The sequence below is a fragment of the Bombina bombina genome, chromosome 6, assembly GCF_027579735.1.
Source record: "Bombina bombina isolate aBomBom1 chromosome 6, aBomBom1.pri, whole genome shotgun sequence".
Classification (NCBI taxonomy): domain Eukaryota; kingdom Metazoa; phylum Chordata; class Amphibia; order Anura; family Bombinatoridae; genus Bombina; species Bombina bombina.
The window spans coordinates 39,984,106-40,010,017 of NC_069504.1; the positions used below are offsets into that span (position 1 = coordinate 39,984,106).

Genomic DNA, 25,912 nt, shown 5'->3' on the forward strand with positions numbered 1-25,912 from the left:
TGTTTAGTTATATACTTAAAATAATCATTCAATCTAAAGAATAGTTTGCCATTTCATATTGGGGGGGGGGGGGGGAATGGCTGCCTTTTGTAAACTCTGAGACTGTTGTAAGGTCTGGGACCATTGCAAGATCATCATCATGGGGTATAACCAGTGTGATTTCTGAGTTACAAAACAGCAGATCAGCCAAGAGCCCACTGAATTGTTTTACTGGAATGCCCTTTAAATCTAAAGCAAACTATTATGCGAATAAAGCCTTGGATAATTTGCAATAATCTGTATAATTACAGCATTTATTATATCAGCTATGAATATTAATGCAAGAAGTGAGTTACCTTGAGATTAGATTCTGTGCACTAGAAACATGACCATCTGCAGCTTCCCACCATAATATGGGGACAAAGGTTGGTCCCACTCCTTATAAATACCGAGCAGTAACCAGACAGACGGTTTTCCTTCCACAATGAAACTCCTGCTGATTTTTGCTGCCCTGGTGGCAGGCGTCTTCACTGAAAGGACATTTATTGGGTGAGTATACTGAAGCCTTAAGTACCCAGCTGCCCTCAGCTACATGGGATATCTTGTATATACGTTTTGCTTATTTATGACATATTTATCGCAAGAATATTACTTTCCATAAAGTTGTTGTGTTCTACACAGTAATAGGAAATCGGGCTCTTTTAGGGTAAATTCCTCCCTCAAAGATGCCAGCTGCCCAGTCCAGAGTGTGGAGAAAATGTAATTAGAATGAATGGTTGTTGTATTTTTACCCCTTTGTTACTGAGCAATTGTACACTCCTCTGTTAAAGCTGAGGCATTAACACAATCAGTAGTGGACCTACTCAACAGAGGGCCCTGGCGCAAGATTTGTTTGGGGCCCCTAAAAAGGTAACTCAGTAGAAAGCAAAAGTATTAATATTCATTCTGCTCTGTATAATGAATTTGAGGATAGATAGATAATAGGATGGATCTACAACCTGCACTAACAAAAGTATCCCCTGCATTAGTATTGTAAACCTTCACCACACCTATGTATAGACTGGCTGCTATGGCCCCCTCCAGCTCTTGGGCCCTGGTGCGACTGCACTTGTGGCACCAATGGTAATTCCGCCCCTGAACACAACGGTTTCTTTCAGTGTTTTTTTATGTAAAGTATCCACACAAATCACTGCTTCCTTTTTTTAGCTCACCGAGCACCTTCATGATATACCTTTAGTTACCAAAATAATCAAATATAAGAAAAAGCCACCATAAAAAGTGCAAAGAGGATACTCTATGGCATTATTTTCTATAGCAAACATGGTTATTTCATGAATGATTCCAAATTGCCAAAGCTTCGCAGGTAAAGGTGCTTTGTTTCTGCTTGGAAAGTGTATATATAAGAATAGCACCAGATTCCTCTAGGCCACTATAAGGTACCACAACCTATGAAGTTGCTCACTCTGACATCTTCAGTTCCTTATCACTTCACCCTTTTAATAGAACATTGTTATTTTCTTTAGAGACCAAGTGCTGAGGATCAAGGCAAAGAGCTATGATGAAATTAATCAACTTCAGGCCTTAGAAACATTGGCACACCTGCAGGTATAACTCTAAGTACCAACTAGTGGGTAGCATGCCTGCCAGTGCCCATGTGTAAATAATAATAGAAATCATGACTTAAATATTTTATGTTTATATATTTAAAGTGTGAGGTTCAACCGGATATCATTTGATTAAATGTATGAGAATTATTACCGGCTTTTTTCTTTTTCACGTTTTTGAAAACAATTGGGAATGAACACGTTAGATGTACAGTTATTGCTTACTGTTATTAATATTATTGTTATACTTTACATGCAGAGAGACAACATAGGAATTAGGGGCCCATCTACTGCAGGAGCTTACAGTTGTAGAAGGAATTGAGGTGATACAGGAAAACATTAGTGGGATAACTTGAGAGATGATCTGACCATAGATAACTTGGAATGAAGGTTATTAAGGGTTAAAGGGACATTCCAGCCAAAATTGAAACCAACATGGATGCATTTCAGTTTTGGTTAGAAGCATTTTATAGCATACATATACAAGACTCTAAGGTGTTTATACCATCTGGTAATGACTCAATTTGTTAATTGTTGACATGCTACAAGCCCCACTTGTGCTCTGAGCAGCTGTAGCATTTAAAATGCTTGTGCACTGAGAATATCTAACTATGCTTCACATGCACGTGCAGAGAAAAATGTTATGGGTAAAACTGATAACTTTTACTAGAAGCATTTTTGCTAATACACGTATATTGCAAAAATGTTTCTATTCATCTATGTGCATTTAAATTTTGACTGGAATGTCCCTTTATGGAGGAAACAGGTAGAACATTTGGTCTTATTGGTGGAGTATGTGACGCAATGTTAGGTAACTAAGGGACAAACTTCTAGGAATAAATTCAGTCTGAGAAATCCAAGAAACAGGCACAGGAAATATTTTTAGGTTAGTGAGAGAGGATGGAATTTCAGTAGAGCAGTGGGGGATGTGATGAGATAGGCACAGAGATATATGGTGGAGAAGCTTGGTTGCTAGGTTATAGTCAGGATTTCTGAATGTGTTATGCTCAATATGGGAATCCAGTAGAAGGACAGGCAGAACGATGCAACACAGACAGGACAGCCTTATTTCCAGGGCTCACCCTTATGTGCCCAAATTTATTTTTACAGTCCCCCTTATTTATCTGCTCTTAGAACATTTTATCTCTTATGTTTCACAACATGTAAAATCTTCATTTCACACATTTAATACATTCTTGTTCTAATATTTAGTTAATACGTTTGATGTATCTGACAATTTAATTTCTTTAGTACTACTTAAATGAGTAATAGAATTTACAGATACGCAGAAAGTTGTTAAATGTTTTAAAGAGGCATGAAAGACAAACATTTTCTTTAAAGGAACATTCAACACTAAAAAAATGCTGGATAGAATTATGCATTTGAAGAAAATATTAGTCTGAGAATAACATGTAGATGTGTTTTTTAACATTTCATTAGCTAAATATTAACAAGATAAGTGTAAAGTTTTAGTGTCTATAAAACAATGGGAGCTGCCATGTTGTAACTTAGGTTACTTTCTCTGCTGTGGCCAATTAGGGACTAGAGTGTACAGCCAATGGCTGTGTGGAATATAAGTGTTCTAGACTTCCATTTCTAACAGAAACTGAAAAGCTCATATTTTATATTACCATCTCAACGTGTTTAATGTCCCTTTAATTATTCAGATAGGGCATACACATTTAAACAACTTTTCAATTTACTTCTATAATCAAATTTGCTTCATTTTATTGGTATCCTTTGTTGAAAGTGCAACAATGCACTGCTGAGAGCTGAAGACATCTGGTGAGCCAGTGACATGAGGTATATACTGTATGTTTGTAGCCACAAATCAGTAACTAGCTCTCAGTAGTGCATAGCTTGTCCTGGACCTACCTAGGTATGCTTTTCAACAAAGAATATCAAGAGAACAAAGCAAATTAGATAATAGAATTGAAAAGTTGTTTAAAATTGTAAGTTCTCTCTGAATCATGAAAGAAAATGTATGTTTTTCATGTCCCTTTAACCCCTTAAGGACCGGGCATTTCAGACAAAAACTTCCCCAAAAGACCACAGCATTTTTAGCATTTTTGCCATCACTACATTTAAACAGAAATAGAGCCTTTTTTATATTTACCTTTCAAAACTATATATTTTTTTTTTAGTAGATAACCCAAAGTATTGATCTAGGCCCATTTTGGTATATTTCATGCCACCATTTTACCTCCAAATGCGATCAAATAAAACAATTCGTTAACTTTATTTACAATTTTAGGTTTCTCACTGAAATTATTTACAAACAACTTATGCAATCATGGCACAAATGGTTGTAAATGCTTCTCTGGGATCCCCTTTGCTCAGAAATAGCAGACATATATGACTTTGGCATTGCTTTTTGGTAATTAGAAGGCTGCTAAATGCCGCTGCGCACCACACTTGTATTATGCCCAGTAGTGAAGGGGTTAATTAGGTAGCTTGTAGGGTTCATTTTAGCTTTAGTGTAGATATCAGCCTCCCCCTGACACATCCCACCCCCTGATCCCTACCTGACACCTCTCAAACAGCTCTCTTCCCTTCCCCACCCCACAAAGATCACCTCCATCTCAAGTACTGGCAGAAAGTCTGGCAGTATAAAAATAAAAGTTTTTTTGTTGTTAAAAATTTTTTTAAAAAAATATTTTCTGCAGGGTTGTATCCCCCCTTACCTCCCAACCTCCCTGATCCTCCCCAAACAGCTCTCTAACCCTCCCCCCAACCCTCCCCCCTCTACCTATTTGCCGCCATCTTAGGTACTGGCAGCTGTCTGCCAGTACCCAGTTTGCTGCAAATTAGGCTTTTTATTATTATTATTATTATTATTAATAATAATTTAAAACCCCCATTTTTCCCCTTTCCCTTAAAGGATCCCACATAGAATCCCCCTCATTGCCCCTCTTCCCCCCTCACTGACGCAGCTTTTTAAAAAAAAAAATGTATCCCCTGTAGCGTGGCGTATCGGTCCCACCCGCTCCCGCCCCCTCCCTTCCCCCTTCAGCGATGGTCCGCCCACCCGCCTCCCTCCTTCCATCCCACCCACCAACGATCGGCACCACTGCTGTTCGATGTGTGGCCCTCTCACTCTACAAATCTATTTCTGCAGTGCCTCACTCGTGGGGCATTCAGAATTAGCGCAATCTAGCTAATTGTAGCGAGATTGCGGCAGAAAGAAGCCCAGGGCATAAGGACCAGCGTCGTACAGGGTACGGCGCTGGCCATTAAGGGATTAAGCTAGACTGTGTGAATGAAGATATGTCTGAAGAGTTTTGTTGTACCAAACTATCAAATTGTAAAATACATTTTTTTCCAGTAACTACTGTATAATTTGTCAATGTCATATGTGAAATTTGTTGATTCCTTAGTCACATTGGGCTTTTCGCTCGTATTACAAGTTGGAAGTTAACACGATCGCTTGCGTACAGGTTAGTGAGACCTCAGAGCTCGGGTTAACTGTTTCGCAAAACAAAAAAGTCTCACATAACACATCAAAAATACATATCAAAGTACATTTACAATCATAATAACATCTAATAAATCTTATTTAAAAAACCTATTGCTCAAAAAAGTTATAAGGGCTCAAAGATATGAGGTCTCAGGTGTTACAAAAAAAAAAGCTTCAAAGGGTTTTAACATAGAGATACATACATATACATGTCTAAAGATGGATATATATATATATATATATATATATATATATATATATATATATATATATATATATATATATATACATACATGTCTTTATATGTGTACATATGTATTTATGTATTCACAGACATATAGACCCATAAATACATGTGTGTATATATATATATATATATATATATATATATATATAGAGAGAGAGAGAGAGAGAGAGAGAGAGAGAGAGAGAGAGAGAAAGAGATTGAGAGAGACGTACATATTTATGCAATATTCATATTTAATAAAGTACTTAACTGTGTATTTACTGTAAATATTTCACATTCCAATGTTCTGCACATGGGGGAATATGTTCTATGTATTTTTAAATAGATAATATGTTAAGAATATGTTATATTACTGGGCTAAAAAGAAGTTTCACCCAGGTGGTAAATCGCCATAGAACAGGCTAACAATGGTATTGAGCCAGTTGTTCGTTCCTGTGAGTGCACTCCTCTCTGTATGTATTTAGTCTCCCTAAGGGAAAAAGGGGCAACCAGACGTGGACTCCTTGCTCAGTATGCTTAGAGGAATATGGTTACACCTCACTGACAAGGCCTAATGAAGGCTGAAAAGATCGCCTGGGGTTGCTGTGTTCCTTGTTCAGAGAGGAATTGCCTGGTATTTCGGCACTGGACTGACCGTAATAGGAAAGTTCTACTCTGTGAAAAGCATTACTGGGCTAAAAAGCTGCACCCAGGTGGTAAATCGCCATAGAACAGGCTAACAATGGTACTGAGCCAGTTGTTCGTTCCTGTGAGTGCATATTTATGTATATATATATATATATATATATATATATATATATATATATATATATATATATATATATATTTGTATCTATACCTATATATAATGTATAATGTATATATATAAATATAACATATTCTTCTATGTAATGTGAAGAACATTGGAATGTGAAATATTCTTATTTTCATGTCTGGTTAGCGCACTCGAGAATATGGGATTGTGTTTGTGCACGAGTAGCATTTTAATTTGGTTTCCAATTTTTTTGCTCTATTGACTTCTATGGGGGAATACGTTATCACATGCACAATATTCTAAATTAGGCTTTTTACAAACGATGTGTCAGTGCACATGTGGAAACAGTTTACTTTCTATTTGTAATACCAGCGTAACCCGACATGTGCAAAGAACTTACTTCTAGCGCAGTTAACGCTCAAGCGGGAGCTTTAAATAGCGCTCCACCTGTAATCTGGCCCATAAATTGTGATCTACATTATCTTGTGTATTAAAGAGTGTGGTTGCATATTATAATGAAATCCTCTTTGTATTTCTGTAGCTTGACTTCTGGGCTGAGCCTCATAACCCTGACATCCCAGTCGATATCAGAGTCCCCTTTGAAAATCTTCAGTCAGTGAAGGTTTACCTGGAATCCAACAACTTTGAGTACTCTATCATGATCGAAGACCTGCAGGTAGGTGAAATCTAGAAAGCAGGACATTGTAAGAAGATTGTTCAATTGTATGTTTTTTTCTTTCATTTAAAAGGATCCATAAAACATCATTCCAGGTAGAAAACCCTTTTCAAAGTGCTTGAGACTGGAAATGGTTTGGATTTTGGAATATTTGTATCTTTAATATGGGACAGTTTGGAGAGGGGAGGGAACCAACTATAAACAACATCTTATGTAATTTTTGCAATATTTACATGTCATAATGCAGCTTATTCGTGTAACCTAAATGTAGTTTTATATAATTTTTATACACAGCACCCTCATTCAGACAGTACAGCACTGTAATCAGACAGTAATATTTATATGTTCGTCTGTTCTCCACTTTCAATACTCTCCTCCGCCCTCCGCCACTTCCTAATACAACTTCTCTGTCAGCTCAAGACTTTGCCAACCACTTCATTAACAAAATTGACTCCATCAGACATGAAATCAGCTCTCAACATAATTCCATTCTCTCCCCCCCTCAAATACTCTCACTCAACCACAACCCTCATAACCTGAAACTTAGTTCATTCTCCCCTGTTACTGAGAAAGAAGTTTCGGCACTTATACTGCGCTCTCACCTCACTACTTGTCCCCTTGACCCTATCCCCTCACAGCTGCTCCCCTCTCTCTCTGCTACCCTTACCCCTATACTAACACACATTTTCAACCTCTCCCTCAGCACTGGTACATTTCCCTCATCGATGAAACATGCACTGGTCACACCTATCCTCAAAAAACCTTCCCTTGATCCTACCTCCCCATCCAACTACCGCCCTATTTCCCTCCTCCCTCTTGCTTCAAAGCTTCTTGAAAAACTAGTATATGCACGCCTATCCCATTTCCTTACGTTAAACTCCCTTCTTGACCCGCTGCAATCTGGATTTCGTCCCTATCACTCCAAAGAGACAGCTATTGTTAAGGTCACCAATGACCTACTTACAGCTAAATCAAAAGGCCACTTCTCTCTGCTTATCCTCCTTGATCTGTCCGCAGCCTTTGACACTGTCAACCACCCTTTTTTTGCTCCAAACCCTCCAATCCTTCGGCATCTGTGACACAGCCCTTTCATGGCTCTCTTCCTACCTGTCAAACCGTACCTTCAGTGTAGGCTTCTCTGGGGCCTCCTCTGCCCCGTCACCACTTTATGTCGGAGTACCGCAAGGTTCTGTCCTCGGTCCCCTTCTCTTCTCAATCTATACGTCATCACTAGGTTCCCTAATTAAGTCCCACAGTTTCCAATATCATTTGTATGCCGATGACACCCAAATCTACTTCTCTGCACCAGACCTATCTCCTTCCTTGCTAACCCGTGTCACTAACTGTCTTTCTCACATCTCTTCCTGGATGTCCTCTCACTACCTCAAGCTAAATCTCTCCAAAACTGAGCTCCTCATTTTCCCCCCTTCTTCCAAAATCTCCACCCCCAATATCTCTATAACTGTCGACAACTCCATCATTACCCCTACCCCGCATGCCCGATGTCTCGGGGTCACATTTGACTCAGATCTTTTCTTTCCTTCACTCCTCACATTCAGTCCTTTGCTACAGCCTGCCGCTTCCACCTTAAAAACATCTCTTAAATTAGACACTTCCTTACACAAGACACAACTAAGATTTTAATCCACTCTCTCATTCTTTCCCGCCTTGATTACTGCAACTCTGTCCTCTCTGGTCTCCCCACCTGCCGCCTAGCTCCTTTACAATCCATAATGAATGCCTCTGCCAGACTCATCTTCCTTACACGTCGCTCTTCATCTGCTGCGCCTCTCTGCCAATCCCTTCACTGGCTTCCTCTTGCCTCTAGGATCAAACACAAAACTCTCACTCTTACATATAAAGCCCTCAACTGCACTGCTCCCCCCTACATCTCAGACCTTGTCTCCAGATACTCTCCCTCCCGTCCCCTTCGCTCTGCTCATGACCTCCTACTCTCCTCCTCTCTTGTCACCTCATCACACTCCCGTTTACAGGACTTCTCCAGACTGGCTCCCATCTTGTGGAACTCTCTGCCTCGCTCCACAAGACTCTCTTCTAGTTTTAAAAGCTTCAAGTGCTCCCTAAAGACTCTACTGTTCAGGGATGCCTACAACCTACACTAACTTTTCCTAATACCAGTTCCTCTCCTCCACTGCAATCCCCTGAACCCCCTTGGCATTTAAGCCTAAAAGTCCAGCTGTTTGTAGATCACCTTCTTAAGAGCTGACTATAACAGTGCAACTATTGACAGGGCCCTCTACCCTATAATTGTTTTGTTGTACTCCCCCTTTGTTTATAGCACTGCGGAATCTGTTGGCGCTCTACAAATAACCGATAATAAATAAATAAATATGTTATATAATAAAGCTTATACATGTACTCTAAAGGTAGTTTTATATCATGTTTATACACAGCACCCTCAGACAGACAGTACAGTTCTGTAATCAGACAGGTAATATTTATATGTTATATAATACAGCTTATACATGTAACCTAAAGGTAGTTTTATATCATGTTTATACACAGCACCCTCAGACAGACAGTACAGTAATCAGACAGTAATATTTATATGTTATATAATACAGCTTATACATGTAACCTAAAGGTAGTTTTATATCATGTTTATACATAGCACCCTCAGACAGACAGTACAGTACTGTATTCAGACAGGTAATATTTATATGTTATATAATACAGCTTATACATGTAACCTAAAGGTAGTTTTATATCATGTTTATACACAGTACCCTCAGACAGTACTGTAATCAGACAGGTAATATTTATATGTTATATAATACAGCTTATACATGTAACCTAAAGGTAGTTTTATATCATGTTTATACACAGCACCCTCAGACAGACAGTACAGTAATCAGACAGTAATATTTATATGTTATATAATACAGCTTATACATGTAACCTAAAGGTAGTTTTATATCATGTTTATACACAGCACCCTCAGACAGACAGTACAGTAATCAGACAGTAATATTTATATGTTATATAATACAGCTTATACATGTAACCTAAAGGTAGTTTTATATCATGTTTATACATAGCACCCTCAGACAGACAGTACAGTACTGTATTCAGACAGGTAATATTTATATGTTATTGAAAATGGTGGTTGGATGGAGCTTTGGGACAGTACTGAAGTCGCTCTAAAACATAAGTGTCTAGACTCACCTAAAGAGTGGCAAAAGTTAGAATAAGTGTCAAGAGCGCCAACGGTAAAGGTTAAAATGGATGTTTAATACATGAATACTAAAACATTAAAACTAATATGTGTAACATATAATAAACAATGAGTGGGTAAAATGTTGTGCTTTCAAGATCAACCTCTGCAGTAAGATCAACACAGTACATACATATAGTACATACGTATAGACAAACAAAAAATAAATAGAAAACATATGATAAAAATAAAGTTTAAAACATATAAATGAACTGTCTAAGGTGCACCTTTAGATCGGATGTTATTCAAAAAAAGTTCCAATAGGCTGATAAAGTCACAAGTGAGAAAGTCACAAACCAAATGTCTCAAATGTTGGCGTATTCCAAATGGTGATGTGTATCAATAGGTGATAGTGATAACAAGTGATGATAAAATCCAAAAAGAAAAACAATACCTCAAAAAATGAAAAAGTTAAAAAATAAAAATAAAAATGTGATAAAAAAGTCAAAAAAGGCAAAAATGTTGAAAAAATTATGAATGTGTTGTGTCCAAGTGAAAAGTTAAAAAGTGATCCAAAAAATAAATAAATCTCTTTCAGATGGAGATAGTGTTCTTAGGTGATGGTTCGTGTTATCATGTCAACACCAGAATTTTTGTTGTTTAAAAAGAAAGATAATCCCTTTTTTACCTATTTCCCAGTTTTGCATAACCAACACTGTTATAGTAATGCACTTTTTACCTCTGTGATTACCTTGTATCTATGCCTCTGCAAACTGCCCCCTTATTTCAGTTATTTTTACAGACTTGCATTTTAGCCAATCAGCGCTCACTCCAGGGTAACTTCACGTGCATGAGCTCAATGTTATCTATATGAAACACATGAGCTAATGCCCTCTAGTGGTCAAAATGCATTCAGATTAGAGGCAGTCTTCAAGGTCTAAGAAATTAGCATATGAACCTCCTAGAATTATCTTTCAACTAAGAATATCAAATGAACAAAGCAAAATTGGTGATAAAAGTAAATTGGAAAGTTGTTTAAAATTACATTCCCTATTTAAATCATAAAAAGGTTTTGACTGTCTCTAAGGGTTAGTTTTTGTGTTAGAATTAGGTTAAGGGTTAAAGGGACATGAAACCCAATTCTTTTCTTTCATGATTTAGATAAAGAATACAGGGAGTGCAGAATTATTAGGCAAATGAGTATTTTGACCACATCATCCTCTTTATGCATGTTGTCTTACTCCAAGCTGTATAGGCTCGAAAGCCTACTACCAATTAAGCATATTAGGTGATGTGCATCTCTGTAATGAGAAGTGTGGTCAAATGACATCAACACCCTATATCAGGTGTGCATAATTATTAGGCAACTTCCTTTCCTTTGGCAAAATGGGTCAAAAGAAGGACTTGACAGGCTCAGAAAAGTCAAAAATAGTGAGATATCTTGCAGAGGGATGCAGCACTCTTAAAATTGCAAAACTTCTGAAGCGTGATCATTGAACAATCAAGCGTTTCATTCAAAATAGTCAACAGGGTCGCAAGAAGCGTGTGGAAAAACCAAGGCACAAAATAACTGCCCATGAACTGAGAAAAGTCAAGCGTGCAGCTGCCAAGATGCCACTTGCCACCAGTTTGGCCATATTTCAGAGCTGCAACATCACTGGAGTGCCCAAAAGCACAAGGTGTGCAATACTCAGAGACATGGCCAAGGTAAGAAAGGCTGAAAGACGACCACCACTGAACAAGACACACAAGCTGAAACGTCAAGACTGGGCCAAGAAATATCTCAAGACTGATTTTTCTAAGGTTTTATGGACTGATGAAATGAGAGTGAGTCTTGATGGGCCAGATGGATGGGCCCGTGGCTGGATTGGTAAAGGGCAGAGAGCTCCAGTCCGACTCAGACGCCAGCAAGGTGGAGGTGGAGTACTGGTTTGGGCTGGTATCATCAAAGATGAGCTTGTGGGGCCTTTTCGGGTTGAGGATGGAGTCAAGCTCAACTCCCAGTCCTACTGCCAGTTTCTGGAAGACACCTTCTTCAAGCAGTGGTACAGGAAGAAGTCTGCATCCTTCAAGAAAAACATGATTTTTGCTCCATCACACGCGTCCAAGTACTCCACAGCGTGGCTGGCAAGAAAGGGTATAAAAGAAGAAAATCTAATGACATGGCCTCCTTGTTCACCTGATCTGAACCCCATTGAGAACCTGTGGTCCATCATCAAATGTGAGATTTACAAGGAGGGAAAACAGTACACCTCTCTGAACAGTGTCTGGGAGGCTGTGGTTGCTGCTGCACGCAATGTTGATGGTGAACAGATCAAAACACTGACAGAATCCATGGATGGCAGGCTTTTGAGTGTCCTTGCAAAGAAAGGTGGCTATATTGGTCACTGATTTGTTTTTGTTTTGTTTTTGAATGTCAGAAATGTATATTTGTGAATGTTGAGATGTTATATTGGTTTCACTGGAAAAAATAAATAATTGAAATGGGTATATATTTGTTTTTTGTTAAGTTGCCTAATAATTATGCACAGTAATAGTCACCTGCACACACAGATATCCCCCTAAAATAGCTATAACTAAAAACAAACTAAAAACTACTTCCAAAACTATTCAGCTTTGATATTAATGAGTTTTTTGGGTTCATTGAGAACATGGTTGTTGTTCAATAATAAAATTAATCCTCAAAAATACAACTTGCCTAATAATTCTGCACTCCCTGTATGGGGTCTATTTATCAAGCTCTCGCCAGAAACACAAGTTATAAAGAAGTGGTCTAAAGACAACTGCTCCATAACCTGTCTGCCTGCTCTGAGGCGGCGTACAAACATAGACGAAAATCAACCCTATCCAATAAGATCGGGTTGATTGACACCACCTTTACTTGTATTTTCTATTTTGCTTCCTTTTCTTAGTATCATTGTTGAAGAAACAACAATGCACATGGGTGAGCCAATAATATGAGGCACATATGTGCAGCAACCAATCAGCATCTCCTGAGCCTATCTAGATATGCTTTTCAACAAAGGATACCAGAAAAGCAAAATAAATTAGATAATAAAAGTAAATTGGAAAGTTGTTTAAAAATGCATGCTTTCTCTGTATTACGAAAGAAAATAATTGGGTTTCTTGTCCTTTTAAGGCTTGTTTTGGGATACAGTTAGGCTAATTGTGTTTGGGTTAAGCTATGTGTTAGGTTTTGTTTTTTTGTGTTAGAATTAGGTTAGTTTTTTGGCTACCATTAAAGGGACAGAAAAGTCAAAATTGAATGTTAGTAATTCAGATAGAGCATCCAATTTTTAAAAACTTTCTAATTTACATATATTATCAGTTTGCTTAGTTCTCTTGTTATCCTTTGTTAAATAGTAATCCTAGGTGAGTTCAAGAGTATGCACGTGTCCTTAGCCATCTTGCAGCAGTCTTTACAACAATAATTTACATAGTTGTAAACTCTGCTGTCATAGAGTGTCTGCAGAATTCTATGGCATCAGAGTTTGCAGCTATGTATAACATTGCAATAAACATTGTTGCCAACATTGCTGTCAGATGGCTCCCCTAGGATTACTCTTTAACAAATGATACCAAGAGAACTATGCATAATTGATAATAGAAGTAAAGCTAAGGGTTATGGTTATTTTTGGGGTCACAGTTAGCATAAGGGTATGGTTAGTTTTAGGGTTACAGTTAGCATAAGGGTTATGGTTAGTTTTAGGGTTACAGTTAACATAGGGGTTATGGTTAATTTGGGGGTCACAGCATAGGGGTGATGGTTAATTTTAGGGTCACAGTTAGCATAGGGGTTATGGTTATTTTTGGGGTCACAGTTAGCATAGGAGTTATGGTTAGTTTTGGGGTCACAGTTAGCATAGGGGTATGGTTAGTTTTGGGGTCACAGTTAGCATAGGGGTATGGTTAGTTTTGGGGTCACAGTTAGCATAGGGGTATGGTTAGTTTTGGGGTCACAGTTAGCATAGGGGTTATGGTTAGTTTTGGGGTCACAATTAGCATTGGGCTTATGGTTAGTTTTGGGGTCACAGTTAGCATAAGGGTTATGGTTAGTTTTTGGGTTACAGTTAGCATAACGGTTATGGTTAGTGTTGGGGTCACAGTTAGCATAAGGGTTATGGTTAGTTTTGCGGTCACAGTTAGCATTGGGCTTATGGTTAGTGTTGGGGTCACAGTTAGCATAAGGGTTATGGTTAGTTTTGCGGTCACAGTTAGCATTGGGCTTATGGTTAGTTTTGGGGTCACAGTTAGCATAAGGGTTATGGTTAGTTTTGGGGTTACAGTTAGCATAAGGGTTATGGTTAGTTTTGCGGTCACAGTTAGCATAAGGGTTATGGTTAGTGTTAGGGTTACTGTTAGCTTTGGGTACAGGGTTAGACTAAGCGTTATGGTTAGTTTTAGGGTTACAGTTAGCATAGGGGTGATGGTTAGTTTTGGGGTCACAGTTAGCATAAGGGTAATGGTTAGTTTTGGGGTCACAGTTAGCATTTAGCTTATGGTAAGTTTTGGGGTCACAGTTAGCATTTGGCTTATGGTTAGTTTTGGGGTTACAGGTAAGGGCTAGGAGCAGTTTTCAGGTTAAAGTTAGCTCAAGGGCTATTGTTAGTTTTGGGTACAGGGTTAGGCTAAGGCTTATGGTTAGTTTTAGGGTTACATTTATTGATTAAGTTATTGTTACAGTTAATATTAGGTGTTAGGATTATTAGGACTGCAACTGCTGGGTGACATTTTAAAAATAAAATATTCCAGAGGGTCAACACAACATTTCGGTGCAGCTTTTATATTATACAGCATTTTAATTTAACCACAACTTTGCCAAAGTAAAATAGTGAATGTATCAGTTTTCTGTGTTTCACTCTTTGATATATTTGTAATATTTTACAAATCTTAACCATGCCAGTATCATATTATTATAAGTAATAGAAGTAGTAATATAATTTATTTGTAAAGCATTGCCAAATTCTGTAGCATTAGGTACATGAGTTGGGGTATGCAATGACTACAGTATTCACATTAAAAAATACATATACATAAAACAGATTAAAGAGTTTGCAGTCTACAGGTTAATGGGTGGGGAGACAGAAGACGTGGGGTAGCTTGTAAAGTAGTTTGTAGGTGTAGCAGTGAGATAGGCTAGTTCAGGATTTATTTTGCCTGTTAGGATGAGGAAGTTTCAGAGGGGTGGTGGTAAGTCTGTCTATGTTGGTCAGAAGCATTTTATTTCTTCCAATAATTTTCTTCTTGGTTAGAAGATACATGAGAAATGGCATATCTTCATAGTAATTATTTAGAAAGTTTATTTGTTCAACCCTAATTATTAGTGAGAAGCCAAGACACAATGTACACTGTAAAGCTGATGCCCAGAGTTTGTGGAGTGAAATAAGAATGTTTTATTTATAATTTTGGATAACATTTTTTTCAGAAAGTGATTGATGAAGAAAAACAAGAGATGGAAATGAACGCACGCAAGGAACGTAACTCCGGCACTTTCAACTACGGGGCTTACCATAGCCTGGACACTGTAAGTATCTGTTCCTCACTAATGTTCTGCTTTCTAATAATCTGTTGAATCTATTTAGGTATATATAAAAAATATAAAAAACAGATTTTTTAGTATCTCCATCAAAATAGTTAAAAATACTTTATTAAGGAAAATGGTGGAAAATGTATAATGGAAAATTGCAAAACAATATACAAATACAAGACGCGATATAGTACAGTCCTTTCATGCAATTGGCGCATATGACTCTTTAATATTTACTATATAATAGTTTCACATAACAAATCTGATGAGTATGGTCCCTAATCATAACACCATAAAACAATCTGATTGGGTCATTAAAGGGACAGTGTAGTCAAAATTAAACTTTCATGATTCAGATAGAGCATGCAATTTTAAGCAACTTTCTAATTTACTTTTATCAAATTTTCTTTGTTCTCTTTGTATCTTTATTTGAAAAAGCAAGAATGTAAGCTTAAGAGCCGGCTCATTTTTGGTTCAATACCTTGGTAGCGCTTGCTGATTGGTGACTAAATGTAGCCACTAATCATCAAGCGCTACCCAGGGTCCCGAACCAAAAATGGTCCGGTTCCTAAGCTTACATTCTAGCTTTTTTCATATAAAGATACCAAGACAACGAAGAAAAATTGATAATAGAAGTAAACTAGAAAGTTGCTTAAAATTGAATGCTCTATCTAAATCATGAAAGTTTAATTTGACTAGACTGTCCCTTTAATATGATGGTTTGACAGTGATTAAATATATGAATGCTGCAATAATACTCACTTGCTCTTCTTATGCTTTAGCTGTACAATACCATCAGCAGCATTGCTCAAGACTACAGCTCTTTGGTTACCAGACAACAGATCGGAACTTCTTATGAAGGACGCCCCATTTATGTCCTTAAGGTAAAAGTCCCAGATGTATCCTCATTCAAATTGCAGATATTTTTATTTTATTTTTAGTTGAAGGTGGTGGTGGTGTGGGGGGGTTTATGCTGGTTTAATTTACTATTTATTCTGTAAAACAAGGTCATTTATATTTCATATATACAGACTCTTATACAGTATTTTGTTATTGCTTCTATTAATGACCGGGGTTAGCTTATTTAAAGGACCAGTAGGCACAGTAGATTTGCATAATCAACAAATTCATGATAAAAAGTCAAGGCAATAGCACTTAGTTTAAACTTCAAATAAGTAGTAGATTTTTTTCTGACAAATTTCAAAGATGTCTATTTCTACTCCCCCTGTATCATGTGACAGCCATCAGCCAATCATAAATGCATATATATACTGCAAATTCTTGCACATGCTCAGTAGGAGCTGATGACTCAAAAAGTGTAAATATAAAAAGATTGTGCACATTTTGTTCATGGAGGTAAATTGGAAGGTTAGTTAAAATTGCTGCTCTATCTGAATTATGGAAGTTTAATTTTGACTTGAGTGTCCCTTTAAATGGACATTAAACTGCTGGACACAAGTTTAACAGAATAGTTACTACCCACCATGCCCATTGCTTTCCTCATGTGCCTGCAGCTCTCTTCAGAGATATCCCCTTATTTTAACCCTTTACAAGTGTTGTTTGGTGAAGCTACATATTTACAAAGTGGGCACAGCCATCTTGAAGCTCACATATTCTTTCGCTCTGTGACAAAAGTGGTGAAGATTCACAGATTAGTGATGTTGCCGGCTTTTTCACAGCTGTTTTTTGCGCTTCAGTTTAGCACACACAATTCAGAGTGACATTTTTGCAGTTTTTGTACACACTTTAAAAGTTACCTAACATATATAAAAAGTGCCACATGAATAATATAGAACAATGCAGCCCTGCAATAATGTAACGCTCTATCTCATATGCGGAAGTGCACAATACACCCGTCAAACAGCCGCCATCACTGATCTGCGAATGCGCACTACTTCTGTTACAGAGCGCAAAATGGTGGCAGCCAGTAAAAAGTAAAAGAAGTTGAGCTTGACCAACAAACACCAGTGTCATGGGACCAGGGGTACCAGGGATGCCTCGGCAATATAAAGATCCAAACGAAGTGACTTAAAATTCTTCAATTCTATTTAATGTGACAGTTTATTCATTGGATTTTAACTCACAGCCACTGAAGGAAATTGAAACTTTCTCTCATTTGATTAGTACCAGGGATGCCTCCTTACCTGTTCGCCGGTGGGTAAGGTGGAGGGCGCCGTCAGAAGTTTCTCCGTGGCTTTGACTGTGACTCTATTCGGAATCATGTACTTCTCATAACTCTTCATTGTTAGATATAATGTTTTTTTAAAGGGACAGGAAAATTAAAGTTAAATAAACTTTCATGGTTCACATAGAGCATGTCATTAAAAAAATGACTTCTCTTATCAAACAATTACTTTGTTCTCCTGTTAACGTTTGTTGAAATGCCTACCTAGGTAGGCTCAGGAGAGTGCACGTGTCAAGAGCTAAAGTTTTTAAAAAGGGTGCTCTCTTTGAGTCACAGGAGTTTATATTTGACTGCCATGTCTGTTTAATAAAGGTAATGTAGCACAATATCAGAACAAGAGGTCATGTTGTCAAATTGGAGGGTCAGGAGTAATTTGCAGAACTTTGCTACAGAAAGGGTGGTTGATTCATGGAATAGACTTCCAATAAGGGTGGTAAAGCATGCCTGTGATGTGAGTAAAGCTGAGAATCACACTTCAGTCGTTGCAGATTTTTGGGTGATTACAAAGGAAGTTCTTCGCACAAATTGAATTTATTTAATTGTATAATTTTACTTATCCATAGTGTGTTTAAGGTAAAAAGATATTTACCTTGGTTGTAAGCTGGGACCAGTTCTGCAGTAAATGTGTTGCAGGCAGATACAAGCCAGGGTTAGCACTTAAAGGACAGCAGCAGCTAAAGGATATCAAGAAGTCAGTAGTCAAGTCAGTGTTCAGTACCAGTATAGCAATCAGGAACCAGATGTCCCAGCAGGAAGGATAGGCGGAAGATAATGCAAAATTCTGTTTCAGAGTTAAGCAGCTAGTTATCAGTCAACAATACAAGGTACAAGCAGGGTGTAACAAAAAGCATAAGCCAGGATACACACCAAGGTTAGAATCGGAGCAGGCAGGAGCAAAAACACTAGGACTTCCATAGAGAATAACCAAGCACCAATCAGGCGTTAGCAGGAGTCTTTAAACACCACCCACACTGGTTTTCATGCCAAACAGCTGCAGGGTCACAACTAGTGCTACCCCAAGCAGAGGTTTCACAGTTAGCATTATCAATAGTATAAGTCTGTAGGTCTTGTGCACTATTTGTACCCACCTCTTGTTAGAGCTGCAAGATGGTAGTTTAGCTCTACCCACTTGACCCCTACAAAGCTATCCTGTACACCGACTATGTTTACAGCGCTGCGGAATCTGTTGGCGCTCTACAAATACCTGATAATAATAATAATAAATTGTAATCAATGTAGCCGTATGTTACAACGGTTTCACGTACCACCATGTAGAATGAGTTCCACCTTCAGAGGCGTCTCTTGTTCGATGCACCATTATAATAAAACAGACATATTAATATTCTACACATTTAGATATTTACATTAAAAGGACACGAAACTCAACATTTTTATTTCATGATTCAGATAGATAATACAATTTTGAACCTTCCTATTAACTTCTATTGTCTAATTTGCTTAATTCTTTTGGTATCTTTTTTTGAAGAAGCATCAATGCGCTACTAGGAGCTAGTTGATTGTATTGGGTAAGCCAATAACATGAGACAGATATGTGCAGCCACCTATCAGCAACTCCTGAGCCTACCGAGGTATCCTTGTCATAACAGGATACCAAGAGAACAAAACAAATTAGATTATAGAAGTAAATTGGAAAGTTATTTAAAATCACATGATCTACCTGAAAAATGAAAGAAAAAAATGAGTGTTTCATGTCCCTTTAACTGTGTTTCAATAAGTTCTCAAGTCATGCGTGATTAAAGCAACTATATATGTTAATATTCTCAGAAAGGTAGAAGAAGCCAGGCTTAATGAGTATCTAACAGGGTCTCACCTATACACGCCCACAAGGAGTCTCTCAAGCTTCATTACATTTACATACATTTAGCCAAAAGAGTTTCACACTGTTTCAAAAAATTACAGTGAGTGAGATTTAATATTTTATCACAAAGGCTCAATTTTCACAACGTGCATAAGCTTTACACCAGTGTCTTGTGTATGTTGCTCATAGTTCTAATCTCTTTTATTTCCATTACAGTTCAGCACTGGTACCAACCGCCCAGGTATCTGGGTCGATGCTGGAATTCATGCCAGAGAGTGGGTCACCCAAGCTACTGCCCTGTGGACTGCACACAAGGTGTTTGTTACAATAAAATGTTACAGTGTCATAGTATAAAAAGTCAGCAGTGACCATTTAAAGGGACAGTAACCACTTTGAAACTGTAATCTAAAATGTTTAATTATGTGTAGTAAGAAAAAAAACTTTGTAATGTACTTTCATTGTTTATTTAGTCCCTGTTTCATGTAATGTACCTCTAAATATGGTGGTTTATTTTGGTCTGCACCCTGCAGACTTCATGAGCCTAATGTTGCTACATATCTGTCCCTAACTGGCCCAACAGAGTACCTAAGACAAATATACTGAAGTGCTGGTTTAATAGGAACCTCTGCCAGGCCCCTGTCTTCAAGGTTTGTTGTTCAGAAAAGAGAAGGTGGGCAGTAAAACCAATCATATACCTGGCCACTGACGCCTGCCCTCCGCTCCCCATAGACTATTATTACAAAACACAGTTACCCTCAAATAATCAGTGAAAACCTTAGTTTGCTAAGCTTTATTATACTGACATTGCCAGCAAAAGACAAATGAAATGAACAACATGTTGTTTTTGTCCCAGCTTGCCTCAGACTATGGAAAGGATGCATCCGTCACCTCTCTACTGAATAGCCACGATGTGTTTCTCCTGGTTGTCACTAATCCTGACGGATATGTTTACTCTCACTCTGCTGTAAGTATCTGCAGTTATTAAAGTATGCTCCTTGCTAGCCTGAGCAACTTGTAGCATTTTTTAATTTTTAAAGCTATAGGAGGTGCAACTAATAATGTCATACACACTGGCCCCATAGGCTAAAAAAGCATGCACAGGCTTCTGTGTTTAAAGCCTAGAATCTAACAGGATCAGAAAGTCCACACAACCTCTCTACTCCTAATCTCTCTCAATGTACCATCCAACCTTTCTACTCCTAATCTCTCTCAATGTACCATCCAACTTTTCTACACCGTATCTCTCTCACTGTACCATACAACCTTTCTACACCGTATCTCTCTCACTGTACCATACAACCTTTCTACACCGTATCTCTCTCACTGTACCATACAACCTTTCTACACCGTATCTCTCTCACTGTACCATACAACCTTTCTACTCTTAATCTCTCTCAATGTACCATACAACCTTTCTACACCGTATCTCTCTCACTGTACCATACAACCTTTCTACTCCGTATCTCTCTCACTGTACCATACAACCTTTCTACACCGTATCTCTCTCACTGTACCATACAACCTTTCTACACCGTATCTCTCTCACTGTACCATACAACCTTTCTACTCCGTATCTCTCTCACTGTACCATACAACCTTTCTACTCCGTATCTCTCTTACTGTACCATACAACCTTTCTACTCCATATCTCTCTCACTGTACCATACAACCTTTCTACACCGTATCTCTCTCACTGTACCATACAACCTTTCTACTCTTAATCTCTCTCAATGTACCATACAACCTTTCTACACTGTATCTCTCTCACTGTACCATACAACCTTTCTACTCCGTATCTCTCTCACTGTACCATACAACCTTTCTACTCCGTATCTCTCTCACTGTACCATACAACCTTTCTACTCCATATCTCTCTCACTGTACCATACAACCTTTCTACACCGTATCTCTCTCACTGTACCATACAACCTTTCTACTCTTAATCTCTCTCAATGTACCATACAACCTTTCTACACCGTATCTCTCTCACTGTACCATACAACCTTTCTACACCGTATCTCTCTCACTGTACCATACAACCTTTCTACACCGTATCTCTCTCACTGTACCATACAACCTTTCTACACCGTATCTCTCTCACTGTACCATACAACCTTTCTACTCCGTATCTCTCTCACTGTACCATACAACCTTTCTACTCCGTATCTCTCTCACTGTACCATACAACCTTTCTACACCGTATCTCTCTCACTGTACCATACAACCTTTCTACACCGTATCTCTCTCACTGTACCATACAACCTTTCTACTCCGTATCTCTCTCACTGTACCATACAACCTTTCTACTCCGTATCTCTCTCACTGTACCATACAACCTTTCTACTCCGTATCTCTCTCACTGTACCATACAACCTTTCTACTCCGTATCTCTCTCACTGTACCATACAACCTTTCTACTCCGTATCTCTCTCACTGTACCATACAACCTTTCTACTCCGTATCTCTCTCACTGTACCATACAACCTTTCTACACCGTATCTCTCTCACTGTACCATACAACCTTTCTACACCGTATCTCTCTCACTGTACCATACAACCTTTCTACTCCGTATCTCTCTCACTGTACCATACAACCTTTCTACTCCGTATCTCTCTCACTGTACCATACAACCTTTCTACACCGTATCTCTCTCACTGTACCATACAACCTTTCTACACCGTATCTCTCTCACTGTACCATACAACCTTTCTACTCCGTATCTCTCTCACTGTACCATACAACCTGTCTACTCCATATCTCTCTCACTGTACCATACAACCTTTCTACTCCGTATCTCTCTCACTGTACCATACAACCTTTCTACTCCGTATCTCTCTCACTGTACCATACAACCTTTCTACTCTGTATCTCTCTCACTGTACCATACAACCTTTCTACTCCGTATCTCTCTCACTGTACCATACAACCTTTCTACACCGTATCTCTCTCACTGTACCATACAACCTTTCTACACCGTATCTCTCTCACTGTACCATACAACCTTTCTACTCCGTATTTCTCTCACTGTACCATACAACCTTTCTACTCCGTATCTCTCTCACTGTACCATACAACCTTTCTACTCCGTATCTCTCTCACTGTACCATACAACCTTTCTACTCCGTATCTCTCTCACTGTACCATACAACCTTTCTACTCCGTATCTCTCTCACTGTACCATACAACCTTTCTACTCCGTATCTCTCTCACTGTACCATACAACCTTTCTACACCGTATCTCTCTCACTGTACCATACAACCTTTCTACACCGTATCTCTCTCACTGTACCATACAACCTTTCTACACCGTATCTCTCTCACTGTACCATACAACCTTTCTACACCGTATCTCTCTCACTGTACCATACAACCTTTCTACTCCATATCTCTCTCACTGTACCATACAACCTTTCTACACCGTATCTCTCTCACTGTACCATACAACCTTTCTACACCGTATCTCTCTCACTGTAGCATACAACCTTTCTACTCCATATCTCTCTCACTGTACCATACAACCTTTCTACTCCGTATCTCTCTCACTGTACCATACAACCTTTCTACTCCGTATCTCTCTCACTGTACCATACAGCCTTTCTACTCCTAATCTCTCTCACTGTGCCATACAACCTTTCTACTCTGTATCTCTCTTACTGTACCATACAACCTTTCTACTCCGTATCTCTCTCACTGTACCATACAACCTTTCTACACCGTATCTCTCTCACTGTACCATACAACCTTTCTACTCCTAATCTCTCTCAATGTACCATACAACCTTTCTACACCGTATCTCTCTCACTGTACCATACAACCTTTCTACTCCGTATCTCTCTCACTGTACCATAAAACCTTTCTACACCGTATCTCTCTCACTGTACCATACAACCTTTCTACTCCTAATGTCTCTCAATGTACCATACAACCTTTCTACACTGTATCTCTCTCACTGTACCATACAACCTTTCTACACCGTATCTCTCTCACTGTACCATACAACCTTTCTACTCCGTATCTCTCTCACTGTACCATACAACCTTTCTACTCCGTATCTCTCTCACTGTACCATACAACCTTTCTACTCCGTATCTCTCTCACTGTACCATACAACCTTTCTACTCCGTATCTCTCTCACTGTACCATACAACCTTTCTACTCCGTATCTCTCTCACTGTACCATACAACCTTTCTACTCCGTATCTCTCTCACTGTACCATACAACCTTTCTACACCGTATCTCTCTCACTGTACCATACAACCTTTCTACACCGTATCTCTCTCACTGTACCATACAACCTTTCTACACCGTATCTCTCTCACTGTACCATACAACCTTTCTACACCGTATCTCTCTCACTGTACCATACAACCTTTCTACACCGTATCTCTCTCACTGTACCATACAACCTTTCTACTCCATATCTCTCTCACTGTACCATACAACCTTTCTACACCGTATCTCTCTCACTGTACCATACAACCTTTCTACACCGTATCTCTCTCACTGTAGCATACAACCTTTCTACTCCATATCTCTCTCACTGTACCATACAACCTTTCTACTCCGTATCTCTCTCACTGTACCATACAACCTTTCTACTCCGTATCTCTCTCACTGTACCATACAGCCTTTCTACTCCTAATCTCTCTCACTGTGCCATACAACCTTTCTACTCTGTATCTCTCTTACTGTACCATACAACCTTTCTACTCCGTATCTCTCTCACTGTACCATACAACCTTTCTACACCGTATCTCTCTCACTGTACCATACAACCTTTCTACTCCTAATCTCTCTCAATGTACCATACAACCTTTCTACACCGTATCTCTCTCACTGTACCATACAACCTTTCTACTCCGTATCTCTCTCACTGTACCATAAAACCTTTCTACACCGTATCTCTCTCACTGTACCATACAACCTTTCTACACCGTATCTCTCTCACTGTACCATACAACCTTTCTACTCCTAATCTCTCTCAATGTACCATACAACCTTTCTACTCTGTATCTCTCTCACTGTACCATACAACCTTTCTACTCCTAATCTCTCTCAATGTACCATACAACCTTTCTACTCAGTATCTCTCTCACTGTACCATACAACCTTTCTACTCTGTATCTCTCTCACTGTACCATACAACCTTTCTACTCCGTATCTCTCTCACTGTACCATACAACCTGTCTACTCAATAGCTCTCTCTTTGTACCATACAACCTGTCTGCTTCATATCTCTCTCTCTGTACCATACAACCTGTCTGCTCCATATCTCTCCCATTGTGCCATACAACCTGTCTGCTCCATATCTCTCTCTCTGTACCATACAACCTGCCTGCTCCATATCTCTCTCTCTGTACCATACAACCTGCCTGCTCCATATCTCTCTCTCTGTACCATACAACCTGCCTGCTCCATATCTCTCCCATTGTGCCATACACCCTGTCTGCTCCATATCTCTCTCTGTACCATACAACCTGTCTTCTCCATATCACTCCCATTGTGCCACACATCCTGTCTACTCCATATCTCTCTCTCTGTACCATACAACCTATCTGCTCCATATCTCTCTCATTGTGCCACACAACCTGTCTACTCCATATCTTTCTCTCTGTACCATACAACCTGTCAACTTCATATCTCTCTCTGTACCATACAACCTGTCTGCTCCATATCTCTCTCTGTACCATACAACCTGTCTGCTCCATATCTCTCCCATTGTGCCACACAACCTGTCTACTCCATATCTCTCTCTCTGTACCATACAACCTGTCTGCTCCATATCTCTCTCTCTGTACCATACAACCTGTCTACTCCATATCTCTCTCTCTGTACCATACAACCTGTCTACTCCATATCTCTCTCTCTGTACCATACAACCTGTCTACTCCATATCTCTCTCTCTGTACCATACAACCTGTCTACTCCATATCTCTCTCTCTGTACCATACAACCTGTCTACTCCATATCTCTCTCTCTGTACCATACAACCTGTCTACTCCATATCTCTCTCACTGTACCATACAATCTGTCTGCTCCATATCTCTCCCATTGTGCCACACAACCTGTCTACTCCATCTCTCTCTCTCTCTGTACCATACAACCTGTCTACTCCATCTCTCTCTCTGTACCATACAACCTGTCTACTCCATATCTCTCTCACTGTACCATACAACCTGTCTACTCCATCTCTCTCTCTCTCTGTACCATACAACCTGTCTGCTCCATATCTCTCCCATTGTGCCACACAACCTGTCTACTCCATCTCTCTCTCTCTGTACCATACAACCTGTCTGCTCCATATCTCTCTCTCTGCACCATACAACCTGCCTACTCCATATCTCTCTCTCTGTACCATACAACCTGCCTACTCCATATCTCTCTCTCTGTACCATACAACCAGTCTGCTCCACATCTCTCCCATTGTGCCACACAACCTGTCTACTACATATCTCTCTCTCTCTACCATACAACCTGTCTACTCCAT

General features: G+C 39.0%; 1 protein-coding gene across 1 annotated transcript in view; it reads left to right on the top strand.

Moving 5' to 3' along the window:
- Positions 1-456: 456 nt before the first annotated feature.
- Positions 457-25,912, top strand: part of LOC128664954 (carboxypeptidase A2) — a 37,675-nt gene continuing 12,219 nt past the window's right edge. Inside the window, exons 1-7 of the mRNA XM_053719744.1 lie at positions 457-528; positions 1,503-1,584; positions 6,583-6,717; positions 15,318-15,416; positions 16,202-16,303; positions 19,640-19,738; positions 20,277-20,387. Of these exons, the coding sequence (XP_053575719.1) occupies positions 464-528; positions 1,503-1,584; positions 6,583-6,717; positions 15,318-15,416; positions 16,202-16,303; positions 19,640-19,738; positions 20,277-20,387 (693 nt within the window). The 5' untranslated portion in view covers positions 457-463. The remainder of the gene's footprint in view (positions 529-1,502; positions 1,585-6,582; positions 6,718-15,317; positions 15,417-16,201; positions 16,304-19,639; positions 19,739-20,276; positions 20,388-25,912) is intronic.